The 20,604-nt window shown below is 38.5% G+C and overlaps 1 protein-coding gene across 1 annotated transcript; it reads right to left on the bottom strand.

The window, feature by feature from the left end:
* Positions 1 to 9,322: 9,322 nt before the first annotated feature.
* Positions 9,323 to 19,727, bottom strand: Hs6st (heparan sulfate 6-O-sulfotransferase). The gene is made up of 5 exons (XM_080284058.1): positions 19,009 to 19,727; positions 17,997 to 18,120; positions 16,340 to 16,451; positions 10,492 to 10,657; positions 9,323 to 9,560 (listed from the first exon to the last, which is right to left on the bottom strand). The coding sequence occupies exons 1-5, from the start codon at positions 19,725 to 19,727 to the stop codon at positions 9,323 to 9,325; spliced, it is 1,359 nt and encodes a 452-aa protein (XP_080140184.1).
* Positions 19,728 to 20,604: the final 877 nt, after the last annotated feature.

Below are 20,604 nucleotides of genomic sequence, written 5' to 3'. Positions count from 1 at the left end.
GATCACACAATCTGCTCTCAAGAAAACAGACAGTCCTTGTTATAAACCTGGGATGTGTTCCAGATTATAAAAACTTTTTTCATATACAGCCTTTGGTATTGCTAACTGAGGTGGCACTGTGAAACTGGCTTTACTGGTAGAAATAGATCTTCAGGTGGCTTTTAAAAAAACTTATTTACTGATGATCTATAGCAGAAAGGGATGTGAAAATGCAGTTCATAACAAGGACTTTACTGATGATCTATAGCAGAAAGGGATGTGAAAATGCAGTTCATAACAAGGACTTCCAGTAGACAAAATAAGTATTCCAAGAATGTTATGCCATCTGGGAATTCAGCTGGGATGGCCACAACAAAATGATCTCCAAGCACCCTGATCAAAACTCAGCTGCATTTCTGTTTTTCATTCAAACTCACCTTCCACTATGTACTCCCCTAGTTTATTTTGCCATATCATTAATGGTCATTGATAAAATAAGAAAACTGAGTATGAATGTTGTCCTTGCACTTGACAGTCCACATCAAATATCACAGACTGTCAGGAAAAAATTACCTCACAGGGTCCAACAATTGTGTTCATTGAATCAGCACCTCATGGGATCTAGGTGTGCAATGCCTATACTATACTGTGATCTATTAAAAAAATACTCAGCAAAAACTATTATCTGTCTGTAGTATGAATGCCAGTACATTAATTAACCACTTGCTTGTAATATAATAAGTCTAGATTATCACATAGACTGTAAATGTGAATAAATGCTTCAGTAATGGAATACAAACCTTATACTGTAAATCTTACTCTAAAAAGTTCTGTACTTTGCTATGTACAGTACAGTATGTGTATGTACAAAGCATTGCCAAAACTGCTACCAAGCATTTTAAAGTCCTGTATTAGGTAAAACTGGTCACATGCATCACACAACACATTATGAAACCTCAGGTGCCAAATATTTCCAAGTGAGATGGATTAAATGGATGGATGAAACTTTATTTTGTTGGACCAATTCAAAACAAGCATGGAGGGCGAAACTACATGGGCAGGATACTGTAATGCAGTTATTATATATCAATAAAAGTCTATCCTTAGTGGTAGGTGGTGGCAACCATCATCCTCTCACTTGATGTAGTGCTGCCTACTTCTTCCTTCACCTTTATCATTCATTTTCTATGTCTGTGCTCCTCTCTTCCTAATTCTCCCATCTTTCCTGTCACTTTTTACTACTCTTCTTTCCTTTTCAGATGCCTTTACATTGAGTGACAAGCCTAATGGTGTCCTGTAAGCTGTAAGCCAGGAAACCACTTACAATGCTAGGTGGTAACCACATAACCAACCCACACGAGTTCCCTAAGTGTCAACAAGTAGGTTGGCGGAGGGTTAGTGTCCCTCCACGTAAAAAAAACTAACTTAAAGACAAACGGCCACCCCTTATGGGATTATGGTGTCTGGCTATAGACAGATAGAGAGTCTATTATTTCCATATTATCCTAAATTAATGTCAAAGACTGTAAATGTATGTACGATTGCGGTCAGGAATATCATTTTTTTTTTTTTTTTTTTTTAGTTTATGTTATGAAACACTAACATAATTTTCTGAAAAGTTTGTAGGACTCTGAAAATTGCACCACTGGATTTCAAAAGCCATTGCTCACTATCTTGTTATTTACCATTATGAAGTAGATCGATATTTATGTCCGCAAATGTCTACAGCTAATGCCGCTCTACCATAAATTTTTAAATACGGTGCTTCGTCTATTCTCATTAATGCAACTGGGGAACTGCTCATCTTAAAGGCTGCCTACCATCAATATAGAAAAGTTACAAAGCACCCTATGTTAAGTGAATATCTGCAGGGCTTTAATCTCTATGTAATTACGAGGAGTAAAATGTATCACTAAGTTGAGCTACAGGAAACCATCAAACTACTCATCCACTTTATCATGCCATCACTCACTGCAACAAATCATGCAGTCTTCCCAATGGTATTTCTCCAGTCACCATCATTTTGCACCTATTCTCCTGTTTCCTTATGAAGCTAACTTACAAAGTTTCATACACATTTGGATTTAACTTAAACATTTTGTATGAAATTATATAAATTAAGTAATCAATTCCATACCATCTTATTCAATATTACTAAACTGAGAATGGCACAAAGTAAATTAAGACTAGAAAACTACATTCAATATTAGTCATATGAAATTAACTGACCACATAATGATTCATCATCAAAACTATTGTAAATAACAAGAAATTATTTTTTAAAAATATGTATATGGTATATCAGCTTTCATACCTGGCCAACTCTTGTTAATTCACACAGCAAAACCTCACTATACACGCATACCTGTCTCAAAAAATCAAGTCCATACTGGAGTATTTTTGGATATCAGACCAAGTCCAGTTTAGTGTAGCTGTAAAAAGTCTAGTGCAACCATGAAAGTCTGAGATACCATGAAGCTAAATATACATATTTATGATGCTGGCTGTGTTACATTTAAAGACCATAGATCACACTAGCATGTGCAGGTTTATTCACCTCGTACAAAACTGAGAATGATTAGGTGGATGTGTACTGTGTATTCTTTTTGCCCAACAGCGTCCAGAGGTAATTAGCTGTTTTTGGCACTTGGTTTAACTTGTAGACCATAGAATTCAGCTGTACCATGGCCAACCCCAATACAGGGATTCATTACAAGGAAGCATGGCATGATTTCTATGCTTGTATGTCTCCATGCACATAAGAATATAATCAACTGACATTACCAAGTATAAAATGTAAAAAAAGGGAAGATAAACATAAAGTCAACAAGGTAATAAAGATAGTTTCTAACTCCTTCACCAATGCATTTCTCCTCAGCTGCAATAAAGAGTCTGGTGGGACGATGAAATAAAGATGTTATCAAACCACAGGGGGTAAAATACAATCTGGGGCAAATCTACCCTTTGGCACTACATTTCATACAATGTCATTCCATTAGATAGGAGAATTAACCATATACTGTATATAACAAAATGTGCGAAGCAATATACATATCTGCATTTCCATCTACAAACTAAACAAGTATAGTAACTTACCATAATCATGCTACTGTAGTTACAATGATAACTGGAGGCACGATCAGAAAACCTGAATGACAGATTCTTTACAGCACACCTTTATTTAGTGTTATGATATTGTCCTATAGGCCCCTCAGACTCTCTGAATTCTGTATAATCACACATGGTCACACTCATGATTTTTAAAGTTTGTTGATTAATTACAATGGTTTGGAAGAATCTAATGCAAAAAGGGCTTGCCATACAAAAAATTAATATTTATAAACAAAAATTATGACATTTGTTCAAAGTGAAAATGCCTGGGAAAAGTCTAGGTGCATAGCTAAAGGCACAAAACTGTAGTAGATTCATGACTGACCTCTTAGTTCCTATGAAGTCAATTGTTCTCATACAATTCTATGAGTGAGTAAAGTGATGAACAAACAAATGAATGTGATGGAGCGAAATTAATTAACATATACAGTACTATGTGCTGGGGTGTTAGAGAGATGAGAGAATAATTTGTGACACTGGTAACATACAGTAGAAGGGTGGTATGATCAGCCCTGAAGCAGGAGCACAAAGGCAGAATGAAGGAAGAAGTCTCTTTCTTGCAAATATTGTGCAGTGAGTAGAAAGCGACAGACTAATGAGGAGAGTGTGAGGTGGAGGGGGGGGAGAGGGAGGGGGAGGCCGAGGATAGGATGGAGGGAGACAGAGGGGTGTGAGCTGGGAGAAGGGCAGTGAAACGGTTGTGGACAAGGAGAAATGGAGGCGATTTGTTAGTGGGCACCTCTTATTGGATTAAGGTATCTGGCAATAGATAGAGTACAAGACTAGAGAGCCAGATTCACTTTAACATGAGCAAATGCACCAGTAAACAAGCCAGAATATAACACTCAGCAATACTGTGTTTGGAGATATGCATGGAAGAGTGAGAGAAAATGAAATATCAGTGAAGAGTGGAAGGAATATGCATAGAGCTGCTTCAAGTGATGTGCACATTTTTCTCAGATATTTTTTGAGAATAAAAACCCATTCACAGATTCACACTATACATGCAGAGTGTGCAATGTAAAGAATACAAACACTGTGTAGAGGAGACTGGAAAGCTGAGAAATAAAAATGGGATGTAATGAAACATTACTAAAAAAAAAAAAAAAAAAAAAAAAAAAAAAGGAAGTGTGGAAAAATTTTAAAATGAATATATCTGTTGAAAAAAATAAAGAATATTATTAAACTATATTACTGCACATCACCATCACAGCAAATCCCCATGCTATCGTACTAATCAAGGGAACAGCCATGACGGAAGTACCATTTCTCTGGAAGTTACTACCTGTACTTCTGATTTTCATCCAAAAGTACAAGACATTAGTGTAAATACTTTAGGCTTATACCCTAGCAGTATTACAATATGTTCTGCTAGATACGCGAGAAACTTTAGGAGGCTATTCTTTACCTAATTTGGAGAACAAATGCCAAAATAAGCCCAATTCACAGCTATTACAGAGCTACAGTTACTGATGTCCCTATGGGTGAATTTTAGGGGAGACCATTTTCACCTATACCCTGTATTGTTATAAGCACTTACTCCTCTATAATGGCTAAGAACTGAATCCATGGTACTAAAGGTTTTTTAAAATCCAAAACTAGCCAAAGAATAACCTCCCAGTGTTTCTCACATATCTCGCAGGACATCCTATACAATACTGTTCATGCATGATGGTTCGACAGGGTAAAGAAATTATGGAAAGAGAAATAAAACAGTATAATTATATAAGACACCAGTATGGTACTGGAGAGTACTAAAGGAATAAATGCAAGTAAAAAAATAAACAAAAGAACATACAGCACCAAACTAAATATGCATACAGTATATTCGTAAACAGTATATACCCAAACACACACAACAAAGTTTTCATTGACAAAATCCATTTGACTTAATTAAGCTTAGGGAATCCTTCCCGACCCACAGTGTTAAAAGGAAAGGAAACAACATGCTTAATTAAATGTTAAGGCAATAATACAAAATACAGATGATTAAATGAAAGGAAACAACATATGCTCAAGAGGTAAAACTAATTACAAAAGGAAGACCATAAAGTAGGCATCTCTTCCTTCTTATCAATGACTGACTTAGCAACCTCTTGCTCACTTGTTAGAAGGGCTTCTTTCACTTTCTCTCATCCATTGCGAAGTCACCATACTGATATTATGATATAAGACTTGCTTCTATTGTTTCTGTTTTGCTCCTCTGGTCCCTTACACCATCTGACTCCTTACAACCTAACTGTCACTACGGTTTAGACTACTTTAAAACACACACACACATACACGCACACACACTCTCTCTCTCCCCAGTATGACAAGAGGATTCAATTATCTACTCATTTCATCTTTTCTCATTACTTCATTCTTTAATAGCCTCTATAGTATAGTACAATGTATAATGTAATGGTGCTGCAGCAGAGTTAACACTGTTTTCATCCTTCCGAAGTTTCGTATCATCCAGGGTATGATTAGTTTACTAATGTTTTCAACACCACCAACCTCACTAACCGAACAAGTAACCCACAAACATTTACTCACAGAAATCTTGTTTATTATGGTCAAAACAAAGTAACTGAGAAATATTTCTCAAACAATGGACAAAATGTATCCTAGGTAAGGTAGTAAGGAGTTGGTATTTCTATAATGCACTTTACTAGTAATATTCCAGTGTGCAAAGTCATGCCTTCACCTTGTGGAGTCCTTGAAGAAACCAAAAATAACGCTGCTGCAATTGGCATGTTGACAGATAATTCTGTGAGCCTGTCTATAAAGGTGGTCCTGACTGCATGTCCACTCACTCGAAAGGGTAGGATATATGTATGAACATACTGTACTTTAGCAGTCTGCCTGCAAACACCTGACACAGATGGGTAACTGTACGAGACATATTTATGTTATACTTAACAGGTCCTCAAGGGAAGTGGGAATCATATAAATCAGAATCTGATATACTGAGGTTCTGGACATAAGAGAGGAAGAAAAATGAAGTAACTAAGAGAATGGGATGAGGTATGTTAAAACAAAGTAGCTTTGAGATAAATCTGTCACAGCCATCCCAGGAAGGGGAAGGGGGTCCAAAAAAGAAGCAAGGCACTGGAAATAAAAGATGAAAAATCCCTAGAAAGAAGGAACATCAGTCTATACAAAGCTTAAAGTACAGTTCATTAAGCTGTAACTCCATGACCATACTACGCAAAGCATAATGTAGAATGCACTAAGCTGTAACTCTCTGATCATTCATCTACTTCAAAGCATAATGAAGAATGCATTATGCTGTAACTCTCTGGCCACTCATCTACTTAAAACTACCACTCATCTCAAACCATTTTAATTAAAGAACACCCATGTTGCAGAAATATCATTGCAGCATTCACTGAACTTCAATCTGTCATGCATGAATTAAAATAATGAAATGTACAACACTGAAAACTACACTTAACAGTAGCTTGTATGATAGCATAAAGATAAGACTCACCAGCCCCACTCTGGAAATTAACTTCATTCTCAATTATTTTCCATGAAACACGTTCAATGTTGACACTACTTTGTAACAAAACATTAAATAGTCAATCACTCTGTAATAAAAATTAAGCTTGCAGATATCCTACTGATATGTGCAGAGACTGCCTGTATTGGTCATGGAGCTACAAAAACTTAATTGATCTTGTCCATGAATCCAGATCATGTATCATCATAGCACTTCAAACCATCAATTACATCCGAATTAAGCAATTTTATCTATGACAGCTTTCTCTGATTAGATATCATAGTCAAATGTGTAATTTTGGGAGAATAAAACTGATGATACACCAACAAACTCTAGGAGAAACTTCATTTAGCTAAAGCAAGCTGGTAATATACACACATATATCAAATCAGCAACTTTGTAAAGTAGGTCTGCAAGTTACTTGGCCCTTTCTTAATTATACTAGCTTGGCTGGTGTAGATTATTTGGTAGAAGGGAAGATAACCAGAAATGTGAGAATGAGACAACCTGAGACTAACATACTAAACTGCTGCAATACAATCTCAAAGTATGTCTAGGCTAAAAGAAATTAAAATTATCCTATGACTTATATGGACCCAATTTGCATGGACCTGACCTGCACAACAATCAATACCATGATCTCAATCCAACTTGCAAGAATAACCTTGCACAGGCTAAGACTGGTCAAAAACTCCCTTGACTGCTCACCAACACTTCAAATTTGGCACACAGAGACATATGGCCTGTAAGCCTCACCTCACAGGCAGACATATGGCCCACAGACTCAACTCATGAATAGACATATGGCCCATTAGTCTCAACCCATGAACAGACATACAACCCATTAGCCTCAACTCATTAGCAGAAATAAAACAAATAATAACATGACAGTTACATATGAAAGGCATAAGACAACAACAGTGGCTGTTGGGCTTCTTGCAATCTCTACTGCCTAGCAGAGGTGCAGAGGAGTTGGAGGCCAGCTCCAGCCCCAACTCATCAGCCTCAGATACCTGCCTCAACACCAAACCAGCTGTCGTCTGTCAAGGCGAGGGCTATAATTCCTTGCTTTATGCGTTTGCTGATGTCAATGTCCTATGTTTCTTCTGGCTCTGCATAGCAGGTATCTATGGAAAGCAAATCTTGGCCATACAAGGATGCTGGAGGGAGGTGGGGGTTAGGCAGAAGATGAGATGAACACATACGCTCCCATACAATGGGCTGCAATTGTCTGGATTGCACAGACCCACCTCACAGAAGACCCCCTGAATAATATAATAATTGCTTGGCTTGGAGGATGACTGAATAATAGAAATTAAAAGCAAAAACTACAACTGCGTACTACCGCACTGTATGTGGAAACCCATAAACAAAGCCTGCATGACATCATGCTGTACATGGTACATCCTTGATCCACAATATTCCAAAGACTTAGTTACCTTTCTCCTGTCTTGCATATGCAAACTCTTTGGCTTCACATGACTGTTCAAAGGAACTTATCTATTCGAGGTTTCAGGAGCAAATCTTATTGTGAATATTAGCATCACTGAGATTATCAAATACTAATAATTTGTTCTTTATAACATTAAGATATGCAACTAATTTTTCAGCATAACTCTGGCAAAAAGCCATTCTTAAGAGATTCATGGAAGGAATGGTAGTTAACAGTACCAAATTACAATTCTCAACGCTTATAAATCTTGAACAAATACACAGCCTGTAACTAACTGAAAATTTTGGAATCCATGCATGCATAGGTCTCATGTGCCAAAATGTGTTGACTGGACATTTTGCTGTACAACTTTAAGGAAATCCTATGATTAACAATACCACAGGGATTTCCACTCTGGCACTCTAGTAACTCTTTCTGCATACAATGTACAACAGGCACTATTCTCACTCTAACCTATGACTGTACAAGAATAAAATACTATCTACTGGAACCTATTTCTAATGATATACATCTCTTGACATGGAATGACACCTTAAAGTATGTAGCCTACTATGAACTGAGTATCATTAATCTTAACATAAAATGACTTAGAACATATGACAAATATGACATTAAATCACTACAACATAAAATCACAACAATAAACAAGCAACAAGAAAGCTAAATTCATGTACTGCATTAATCTGAAAATGTATTCTCTCTTTCACTCCAGTAACAAAAAGAATTCCACCTGGATTCTAAAAACAAATCACTTTCCATTTCTGTAATTCTTCAAGGAAGGAAACACTCAGCATCAAATACACATTCAGCAAAACTTAACATTCAACCCACTAATGAAGATAATGTTTAAAGTACTAGATTCAGGCTTAAAATGAAGGACTATAGTTCTCATTCAACATACCATTAACTAATCACCACTTACTCAAAGATTCAGCAGATCTCACACTTGACAAGAACAAAGATAAATTAATTCAGCTCATTTTGCATGGTCATAGTTTTCATGTCAATGAACCTACCAACCACCAGATGATTTCATTCAACTAGGAGGACCACTAGCTGTCATAGGATTTATTAAGAATATATCTAACACCTCCTTCTGAAAAGTCTTTCCAAAGCACAATAAAAATCATCTGACAATAACAAGGATAAAATGTAAAATACACGTAGGTCATCGTACTGAATGAATTAAGGGTACCAAACACAATGACTGCATGCCATATCAAACTTACAGTGAATGAAGTAGCATTGAACAAATATCATAAGAATGAAAACTTACTGGAAAAAAAAACAAATCACTCAATGTAATCCCACGAAAATTTGCTGTTGCCCATGTTCTCAAAGTGCTCCTTAAAGTGTGCATCCTGTCCTGACAGCTTTTGGAATCGCTGCTGCAAGAGGTCAACAGCATATTCATAGAGCTGCACATCCAAGTGGTTGACTTCCCTGATGCGTTTCAAGAGAGCAGGGCTGATATCCTGAAGGGCAGCATCCGAGATGGTCTGGTTGTATTGCTCAAACCGCTTTTTAAATCTGGAAAGGATGAGGTAACTGATAGACAGAGGCCCTGGTAGCAACAAGATGGCAGCAAAATGAACATTACCAGCATAGTACATGAAACTGAGGTAGACAGCTAATGAATGCAGTACTACACGTATGGATATTCACGATCATGGGTTGAAATTCTTTAGCTTGGTTAGAGAATCAATGGAATGACTGGAACCCAAAGATGTCTATGAAGTGAACAAAAAATGTACAAAAATACAAAAAAATATATGTGAGTATTTGTGTTGATGGAAGATGACAACTGGATGTGGAAGGTGTGAAGTGTGACCATCGGGGGTGGGGTTGTGAGGGGCAGGCAAAAAAAAGACCTGGGACAGGGCCATAGAGTGTGACTTCAGGGATAAGGGACTGAACTAGGAGACTGCCAGGAATTGATCAGTGTGGAGAGCCGCCATTAGGTGACCAAGGCCAATGCATGCATGCACATTCCAACCATTATAAACGGTACGACAATACGATATGACAGTCACCTCGGGAAGAAGTAGGCAGCACAACATTAAGTGAGTGGATGATGGTTGCCACCACCTACCAACTACCGTGAATAATAGCTACAATGAAGTACTTTGCATTAATAAATTATTATATGCCCTTACACATCTACAAAATTTGAGACACGTCTTCAAATATGCTTTGAATGTGTAAGGACATGTGACATCAACACCCCTTTATAGCATGGAAAAGTATTTTAGAAAATGGAGGTTTCTGAAAATCAGCTGTTCAGATTTGGGAGTTTGTACTGTACATATATGCAGGAGGAAAGAATGGAATTGGACTGAATGAAAGTCTGGGGCCAAGACACAGCTGAAAGGTTTTCTTGTTGCAGCCTCACTGGATGTGATACAAGAATATGGTTTCAGACAACAGATGCCTGAATACAGATGCATGTTGCAGCTGGTACCTTAGATTGAAGGTCTCCTCAAACAGGTACTGGCTGATCTCTTGATGTTCTGTAAGACCAAAGAAAGCCATCTTCTTAAGGTTGTTCTTTGCTGAGAGTAGAAGTGTTCTTCCCCTCTCCTCAGGGCTCATCATGGACCGGTTGTAGCAACCCACTAGTGACAGATCTGTGACAAACAGTTAAGACAAACCACGTCAATAAAAAATATAACAGGTCATAAAAAAATATGTAGCTACTGTATTCCGTCATTTGGCCTCAATATGGCTTTGATACGGTAATTATGTAGCATATCAACATGAAACCTCAAACATTATCATTACTTTCATCATCTTGACTCTATTTCCTACAAATAAATTAACTTCACAGGGTGCAAAAACAGCAAATAAGAGTAGGAAAACTATCAGTAGAGAATCCCCATTGAATCACTGATCAGAACACTCAAGTCCAACACACAAGCAAACTTCTTTCATACTACATGTTTCATTTAATTGACATTCTCACAACTTGCATGGTAAGTGCCGTTATGCTGACTGGTATGTTATTACACAAAAAGAAAGACATCATCATCATCATTATTTGAACCTCCTTTCCGACTCCACGGTGTGGTGAGGTAGGGTCCAGAAAGCCTGATAGAATCTGACAGAATGAGACACTAATCAAAGTCTGTCTTACTGAATGGGCCACACTCTCATTCACTTACAATTCATGCCCCAGAATCCTCATTCCATCCGAAAAAAAAAATAATAATAATAATAATAATAATCCATCCATCCATCCATCATCCAATCCTACGTTGCCCCATGAGAAGCATAGAAGCCCGGGGCTAGGCAGTTGGTCCTGACATTTAAGATGAGAGTGAAAAAAAATAATACATAAAAAAATAAATAAATAAATAAATAAAACAGCTTCACACTCACCTATCTGACAGGGTAAATCTGACAACTGTCAAGTTAAAAAGGAGTGTCAAATCCTGGTCATAACCTCTGCACAAAATTCTCCCAGCCAGCTCAATCTGTCAGTTCCTTACCCTCTTCAGCTTCTATATCTCTCCTTTTCTCACACTCATGTACCCTATCTAACCACCTTCTTCTTGGCCTACCACATCTCCCACCTTTGATACTTATGCAAGTATACCATTTTTACCACTCTATTCACATCTATTCTCTCCACATATCATACCATCTAAGAACACCTACTTCAGCTATTTGAGCAATTTTTTTTCCACAGCTACCATGTCTTGTGGTGCATCATGAAATATGATATTTTAAGCATAACAAAGAACCATGCTGAGCAATTCATCACCCTAAGGTTGAAAAGCGTGAGGCCTGTATTGAACAAAAAACATTTCCAGCAACTCTTTCAGTAACATACAGTATACTATTTTAATTTGCACAGATTTCGCCATTCCAGATCACCAAAGTTCATTACCACTGGTTGCATCATTATAACATGCATGAATTTCCAATCACTCTCACATCAGTAGACAGAGACAAACAAACCAGTTGGGCTATTTCTGAAGCTCAACATATGGCTTAGCAGGGTGTCAGAGAGGGCAGTGCATTTGCACCACCCTGTACATGGTATGTAATGTAGAATACAACTATCTCAAATAAAGAAAGGGAGAGTTGGAAAGGTAAGGGAGAGTGTGGGAGAGGTTAATTATAGTACAAATGCCATATAATAAGTCAGCGGTTGTCAGCATGAAGTATCTCGGCCTGAAATTAAGCACAGGGAAAAAAGATGGTGGTAGGTGGTGGTGACCATCATCCACTCACTTGATGTAGTGCTGCCTACTTCTTCCTTAGCCTTTATCATTCTTATTCTGTGCTTACCTTCCTATTTCTCCCATCTTTCCTGTCACTTCTTATTGCTTTTCTTTCCTCTACAGGCGGCTTTACACTGAGCGACAAGCCAAATGGTTTCCTGTAAGCCAAGAAACCATTTACAACGCTGGATGGTAACCATATAAAACAAACCATACATGCTCCCTACGTGTCAACAAGTGGGTTGGTGGAGGGTTAGTGCCCCTCCCCATAAAACAAATAACTCAAAGTCAAATGGCCACCCTTTACAGGATTATGGTGCCTGGCAATAGATAGATAGATAGAAAAAAGATACACAGTACAGTATACAGTGGAGTCTCCTAAATTGTGCATTTCTAAACAGTGAATTCATAATACACAGCAACATCATGCAACAGTTCCTAGTATCATTAATTAGCGGAAATTATACATAATTCGTGATAGCAACCTTGAAAGTGAAGGTTTTCTGATGTGTTTTTGAACATTTGTTACGCTATGTTTGCACAAATGGTGGTTTCTTAATAAGTAAAGCTGTATAAAAATGAGATTTTCCTCTTTGTATCAGGCAGGTTAATTCTGATGCATTTAAAGATCTGGGACGAGTTGCCAGACGATGTCAGATCACTTAACACCAGCGGTGTTTACTTATTTTGCCACTGGTTTTTAACAGTGTTGGAGTTTTGGTTGAATGTAAAGATTGTTGTTCCTGATATCCATAATTGTGGAAAAGTGGCTTCCATTGGGATACTATCTAGGCTTACCTCCCTATGCAGGTGGGGGCCAAAGAAAACTTACCTAGCAAAGCCAAAGACACTCACTCGCAGACCAGCTTGTTCTTTTCACTCTGATAACCCATAACTTCCTTCTTGGTGGACAACAAGGAAGTCAGAAAAGTTGCATAGAAGGTCCATGAATGTTACTGCACCCATATGAAGCACAATCCAACCATTCAGAAAGGCAAAAAGCACCAGTAAAGGAACACAGCATCCCCTGTTTTGTGGTTACCAACAGTTTGGCTTGTTGGCATTATAATTCAGCAATTATCTTGGTGTTTACACATGTATAGATGAGGATTAAAATGAAAATCTTCAGCAGCTCAAATTAACAATATATACTACAGTTAAAGCATTATTTTATTAATCAACCAATCATGTACCACAGGTGATGAGATGTATTTTTAGATGAATCTGCAGTCTGCCAGCACCCATGCTGTGAGTCTGTCCAAAATGAGAGACTCTTAAGTAATTTTTCCCATAAGATTATTTCTAAATCGTGAAATTCTCAAATAGCACCATGTGCCCAGTCTCATAAGATCGCAATTTAGGAGATTCCTCTGAATATACAGTAGATGCTCATTTTAAAAAATTAATTCAGCCAACCCCTATCCCATATTTTCAAATTTTCTGCTAAGTCGAGTTCCATAACCAAGGTTTAATAGAAAGGAAATTTTTCTGGTATTTTGAGGAACTTTCCACTCAATCCTTGAAGCCAACACTCACGCCAAGTTCCTGACAATGTGCACCCAAACCTAGCAACCTATGCTGACTCTCAATGCTACACACAGCAGTCTGAACCCATAATTAATAGTGTATCCACACTTAAAGGCATTATTGCGTACATGTTAACAGTAATACATACAGTACTTAAGGTACTTAGTAATAAAATATGCACGGCATGTCGGGGTGAAAAAGGTGGAGATTGTCAGACATGAAAGGATTGAACTTGCTGGTGATATCTCTTGAGTGTGTGGAAGAGTTTTGTTATTTGGGAGACATGTTGTGTGCAGGAGCTAGCTCTGTGGCTAGGGTGAGAAGTGGTTGGAAGAAGTTCAGGGAGCTCTTGCCTCTCCTGACATTGAAAGGACTCTCCCTGTGTGCTAAGGGGTCTTTGTATGCAGCATGTATTAGGAGTGTAATGCTGTATGGTAGTGAGACCTGGGCAGTGAAGGAGGAAGATATTCGCCAGCTCAGACATACAGAAATGACAATGATTAGGTGGATGTGCAGTGCGTCCCTGCGTCCAAGGCCTGGAGGGGCTGGGTTTATGATGGAAGAGTTGAGAGGCAGGATGGGACTGGAGTGTGTTGGTGTTGTGATGAGGAGAGGTAGACTGAGATGGTTTGGACAGGTGGAGAGGATGGGGGATGATAATTGGGTGATGAAGATGAGAAGTGTTAATACTGGGGGTGGGGTTATGAGGGGTAGACCGAGAAAGACATGGGACGAGGTAATTGTGACCTCAGGGTTAAGGGACTGAACAGGGAGGCTGCAATGGAACGTGCAGCATGGAGAGCCGCCATTAGGTGACCAAGGCCGACACATGCAAGCATGTTAGAGCCTTTAAAAACGAAAACGAAAACGAAACACATAAAGAATAACATAAGGACAGTAGTGTATCAAATACGACACTGTAGTATAGTAAATATGGATAGTAAAATACAGTAAGGCTTACCACCAAAAGTAGAGGTTCTGCACTTGTTGCAGAAATATGCCTGACACAGGTAACCATACTGGCCCACCAAACTTGTGTCAGGCCTGGGGGTGGTTTAATCAATGTCAGAGTCACCCTCCATCAGCACAAGAGGCAGTACTTGGGTGACAGGACAACTAGCACCCACCTCTGGTTGCAATTTCAATTTCTTGATTTTGTCCTGGTATTTGCGTAGGCTATACACTTGGGTTTTCTTTACCCCATACTCTTTCATCACCACCCCTAGGCTAACTTTGTGCTCCATCTTCTCAATTATTTTGAATTTCTGGTCAAGAGAAAGCCTCCCCCTCTCCTTTGTTTCCTGAACCTTAGGCATGGTGCACAAAAGCTTTGGTTCACTGAAAAAAAACACAAATAAGGCTGCAATACCAAGGCAATGCCGTACACACGTGGAGTTATTGCTAACAGTACGGTGATCACGTGAATACTGTACTGTACGGGCCATGCGACGTCACCGAATCCCCACCATTGCCGCTACCCAGATGGGAAGGCAGGGACGTGTGGCAACACTGCACATCACCGACCAGGGGAGCAGTCCGCTATGGGTTCGAGGACACACTAGATTTACGGAACTTTTTCCGGATGTTCAACAGTTTTCAAAATGGAATTTCCTTTACGGAATTATGCTCAATTTTATGGAAATTTTCCTTTAAACGGGGAAGCAAAACAATGGAAAAAAATTCTTCCACTATCTCGGTCTTCCGCTAAATTGGCGTACGTTAAATTAAGCATCAACTGTAATTCTGACAGTCGTTCATAATTCTTGGACTGTACACCACAATTGCTGGGTTAATCAAATGGCGTCCTGTACCAAGCTTTTTTTTTTTTTTTTCCTGAGGGAATTTTTATAGATTTTATGCCTTTAACCCATTCAGTTCAGGGATGTGGCTGACATATTTTTTCAGCCATCTCCAGATTATTTTATTTTGCTTTCAGATCTGTTGTGAAGGAATAAATGAAGGCTCAATCCCTCTCCAGCCTGCAGTTTCTCCGAAGCTGAAAAAACTGACTGGAGATAACAAGAATCCATCCATCCATCCATCATCCAATCCTATATTGCCCCACGAGAAGCATAGGAGCCCAGGGCTAGGCAAGTTGGTCCTGACATTTAAGATGAGAGTGACCAGCCTCAATCATCCCTGAGTGGCATCACATGAGCAATAAACCCCAATCACCCCTTGGATATAAACCTTCATTGGCTCAATCCGACTGGAGTGCCGTAATTACCCATTAAACTACTAGGTGCCATAATTTGGTTATATGGTTACCTCAGCGTAGAAAATGGTTTCCTGGTGTACAGGAAACCATTTGGTTTGTCACTCTGTGTAGTCACCCATAACCAGAGGGAGGAGGAAAGAATGAAGGAAAGAAAGAATGAAGAGGAAGTGTAAAGTCACCCATAGGCAGAAGGACGAGGAAAAAATGAAGTAATGAAAAACAGAAGAGGATGGAAGGAAAGAAGGAAGGAGGAGAGGAAAGGGTATAATTTTTGAAATATGTCATTGAATCAAAGAGGTTAATATGACAACATACCTCCTTCCACCAAAAAGACTGACCTGCCAACATTCGTGTCTGTCTGTTTATAGCCAGGTTGCTGTCACAGTTCATGAACTCGTCCCACGTGACATTCTCCCATGTCTCAGTCTTGTAGCAAAGTGGCATCTCCTCCTGAGGAACCACGAAAAAAATTTTAAGCACAATACAATACTGTACACAGGAATCTCTCGTTTATCCGACGTAACAGAGCTATCAGTGTATACGGATATGGATCAATAACCTACTGACCAATACCCTACCCATACACAACCTGTGTTCAGTACCCCACCAATTCTGGCAGTGTTCTTCAGTCTTTCAGTTATTCAGACATCAAAACACACCTGGAAATATCCAATATAATGCTAGGCACTAAGAAAACAATGCATATACTACAAAAAATCCACAAAGAAATAAATGAAGAAGATGAAGGTTGCAAAACGGAGTTTAATAAATTACACTACCGGTACAGTGTGTGTGTGTGTGTGTGTGTGTGTGTGTGTGTATATATATATATATATATATATATATATATATATAAATATATATATATATATATACTGTATATATATATATATATATATATATATATATATATATATATATATATATATATATATATATATATACTGTATATATATATATATATATATATATATATATATATATATATATATATACATATATTTTTTCCGACTCTGGGCAAAGGCTTCAGGGCCTATATCTCGGGAGCAGTAGACTATCCCAAGGCCCAGTAGTCCTCCTACACCTCCACATGTCACCACTTTGGCGCTAACACCCACCATCCATACTGAATACATGCTAGGGCTGTCTCGTACAGGACTGGCGTATCGGTATTAGCGGGGGTATTTTTACGACATGTCGGCGGGTCATCTGGTAGATCAGGAAAGTCTGCTTTTTATGAAATTCAAATCCTTAAACTGTTCCCTGCCCCAGCCGGGATTCGAACCTGGGTCCATTAGGACTACAGGCCGCTTCTCTACCGATTCAGCCATGCAGTATATGGCAGCTGGGTCTCATAGCTACTATATACAACATCCTGCTCATACCCACTCCTGCTTCTTGTGTTCTAGTATCATAACTCAGTTGTGGTACAGTGTTCCGTGGGGGCAAAGAAAATTCACTAACTTCCTGTGGCATATTTACAATTCTTTCTTTTTCTGGAAGGTTCTGGGATGGCATGTCAATTTTTGTAATATGAAGCTACAGCATTAATGGGCAGTTTATAACAAACTACTGGACAGTTTTATCATAGCTGTTTCAGTAAAACTAGATATGAAGTAAAATATGCACTATAAGTTGCTTTTACTGAAATGATTGTATGCAATTATGTCCACAGTAAATCGCAGAAAACCTGCCTATGAATGCTCCATTGTTACCAATACTTCTACTGAGTTGATTAGCCAGGAATCTTTAATTTACAGGACCATCTTTAAGGAAATACGGTAGAGTACTGATGGTTGTCATATTTTAAACACATTTCAGACTTATAATGAGGACTGTCTGTATATTTCCAGTGCTGGGTATGCATACTTTATATACCTCACAGTGCTTACCTACTACTTCTGAAAGCCTGACAAGAATGACTAAAACCCTAAGTACCAGTAGCTACATGCATCGGTGAATTAACAGACTACTGTACTAAAAAAAAATTATTACCCTTGTGGCAGATCTTCCTTGACAAAAGAGTCTAGTGTTCTTCCACGTGGCTCCTCTGCGAACATGCTGGAACTCACTGATGAAGCGATGGATGGGGTTCCTCAGCAGAGTAATATAGAAGTATCTGTGGGGTAGGAGCACTTAAACATAAATGGAAACTGGATATACTCTATTTAGTTGTTAATGCTGCTTAACCCAAGTCTGTCTGGCCAGGCAGACCTGTCAACCACAAGTAACTGCCTGAGTGGGGCCATCATACATGTACAATACGGTACACATACCACATACGGAACTGATGTCCCCTTGTGGCAAATAGCACCCCCCCAGGGTCAGACTGTAGTCTTTCTCCACAGACACAGTAATATGAGGAACTTTGGCTCCTGGGTAGTTGCCACAGCTGTTTTACTCCACCCAGAGTACAAAGCGCCAACATGTGTAGGCTACTTGTCAGTGTTGGCTATATTTGTAAACACTCTAAATTAACCAGTCAAGAGACACTTCATTACAGCAGCGGTACTACCAATACTGTATGAAGATCTCATTGAAGACAGCTGCATTGGTATACTGTATATGAAAACAATTATTACAAATTTTTTATTTGCTGGCTACAGAGACCTAAAGCTGACAGCTCCCAAAAAACTGTCCTTTGCAAATAATGAAATACAAAAGAAGCCATTTTGATACGGCTAAATAGTAACTGAAAAGGCTGGCTGAGGTTCTGAGGTTCATAATTTTTAAAATTTGTCAAAATATTTACTTTCATCCCAGTAACTAAAACTTCTGCCTTGTATTTCCTATTTTTCATTCAGAATAAAAAAAAAAAAAAAAAAAAATTGGCTTTGATAGCTGCTATCCTATTGTGGGTTTCTTTCAAAACTGGCAATTGTTTATTATAATAAACTATACTGTAATACAACAATACAACTGTAAATACTGCTTATATCAGGGAGGGCTATCCTAAATCTTCCCCTACATTCATAGCCACATCCATTTGGGTCACAAATGAAATTACCTTCGTTTAATTTCCTGGCCCTCGATCTTATCCATCATTTCATCAACGCAACTGGTGAGTTCTGTCCAGTCAGCATGCAGGCCACACTTCCAACCAGTGGAGTGACGAGAGAAAAGCCACCTCTCGTCCGAGAATGGACCAGGACGCAGGCAGGTACACCGCTTCTTGACCTTTCGGTGACACACACATCGTCTGGCTAGGTCAAGGTGGTCTACAAGATGCTTCCCAAATATTGTCCCCCCAGTTTTTTGTATATGCAAAAACACTATGACGTCATGGTTTTCAATATCGAACTGAAAGTCTCGTCCAATCACGTCATCAAAAGACGGACCCATGACAGTCCTTCCTGTGTCTGGTAGAGGCCGTCCAACATTATCAGTCTGGATGTGAAACTGATCCAAACCGTCTCTTAAATTATCCTTGTCATATGGCTTACCAGAGGCAGACATGGCCTTTACTGAACAGACACTCTCTGGACAGTAAAATCCAATATACACAAACCCTGTTCCTCCAAGGACGATGAGTGATATTAACAAATATATACATCTTTTGCCCCCTTTCCTCATTAGGGTAGTACTGCCGTTTGTATTCTTATTTAATAGATTGTCAAGCTTTTCAATACCAACTCTTCTGACCGACAAGCCTTGCTCGTCTCTCACAGAGCTTCCCAACAGGTATTCTACTTCTTCCGTCTGAGCTTCACTGTCTACAAGTCCCATATTACTTGTATTATGAACTGGATTAAAATATATAAGATAAAAAACACAAGTTTCACAAATACTTCCGAGTTCTCGGACTTCAATGGACCATTCTCCTTCACCCTTGGTAGTTGATGTACCGCGTCCGAATGCGCTAAGCAGTTAATAAGCTTTTGTCAAACAAAAGTTTTTCTAATCGTTCTGTAGGCTATACGAGAACTTGCTTTTATAGGTCATTTCTTACATGTAAACATCTTAGTTCATTATTCTTTCCAGAATATATGAACCGGAGGGTTAACATGATAATAATATGAAGCTAAAGTCAAGGTACAATGTGATCAAACAATAAACAAATAATTAAAAGGCCATAATAAACATGTGTATTGATTTAGCTATTTCAACACATAGTTTGTTGATTATAGGCAGAAAAGATTATTGCAAAATACAAATCAGGAAATACACAGTTTATGCATGAATGCTCATTCGTCTGGAAACTTGTCAAACGTGTGAGAGAAAACGATAGACAGCAATTTTTCATCGGTCACTATACCATTTATTGCAGGAGCTTAGTTTCATTCTTAATTCAAAATGTTTTGCCACCGAATGTAAAAGTGATCACGTAAGAAGATGGGATGAAGATGGATATGAAAACACAGAAGGCATTTACGTGGAACTATCAAGAGGATGTCGAGTTAACTGGGCGTTTGTAGGCCTGTCCATATATTTTCCTATTTATATCTATCTGCCTGTCCATCCATTAACCTGTGAGTTCAGTCAGTCTATCTGTCTTTCTCATTGGCGTACATTTATTCTAATTCCAAGGAGGAAATGACTTCTGAGGCTAAAGACAACTTGTAGAGATGAAAGGGCCACCTGTTTGTAATTTGCTATATGTTTT

This window comes from Coenobita brevimanus, chromosome 100 (genome assembly GCF_032717465.1).
Source record: "Coenobita brevimanus isolate Jiangsu-jjx chromosome 100, ASM3271746v2, whole genome shotgun sequence".
Classification (NCBI taxonomy): Eukaryota; Metazoa; Arthropoda; class Malacostraca; order Decapoda; family Coenobitidae; genus Coenobita; species Coenobita brevimanus.
This window is presented reverse-complemented; position numbering and strand designations above follow the sequence as displayed.

Excerpts from the sequence above, each read along its gene's own strand:
- Hs6st (XM_080284058.1), bottom strand. The coding sequence starts at position 19,727 with ATGGGACTTGTAGACAGTGAAGCTCAGACGGAAGAAGTAGAATACCTG. Across the intron at positions 16,452-17,996 it reads AAGGAAGATCTGCCACAAGG|GAGGAGATGCCACTTTGCTA; the intron begins GTAATAATTTTT and ends GTGGTTCCTCAG. Across the intron at positions 9,561-10,491 it reads GAGGAGACCTTCAATCTAAG|ATTTAAAAAGCGGTTTGAGC; the intron begins GTACCAGCTGCA and ends CATCCTTTCCAG.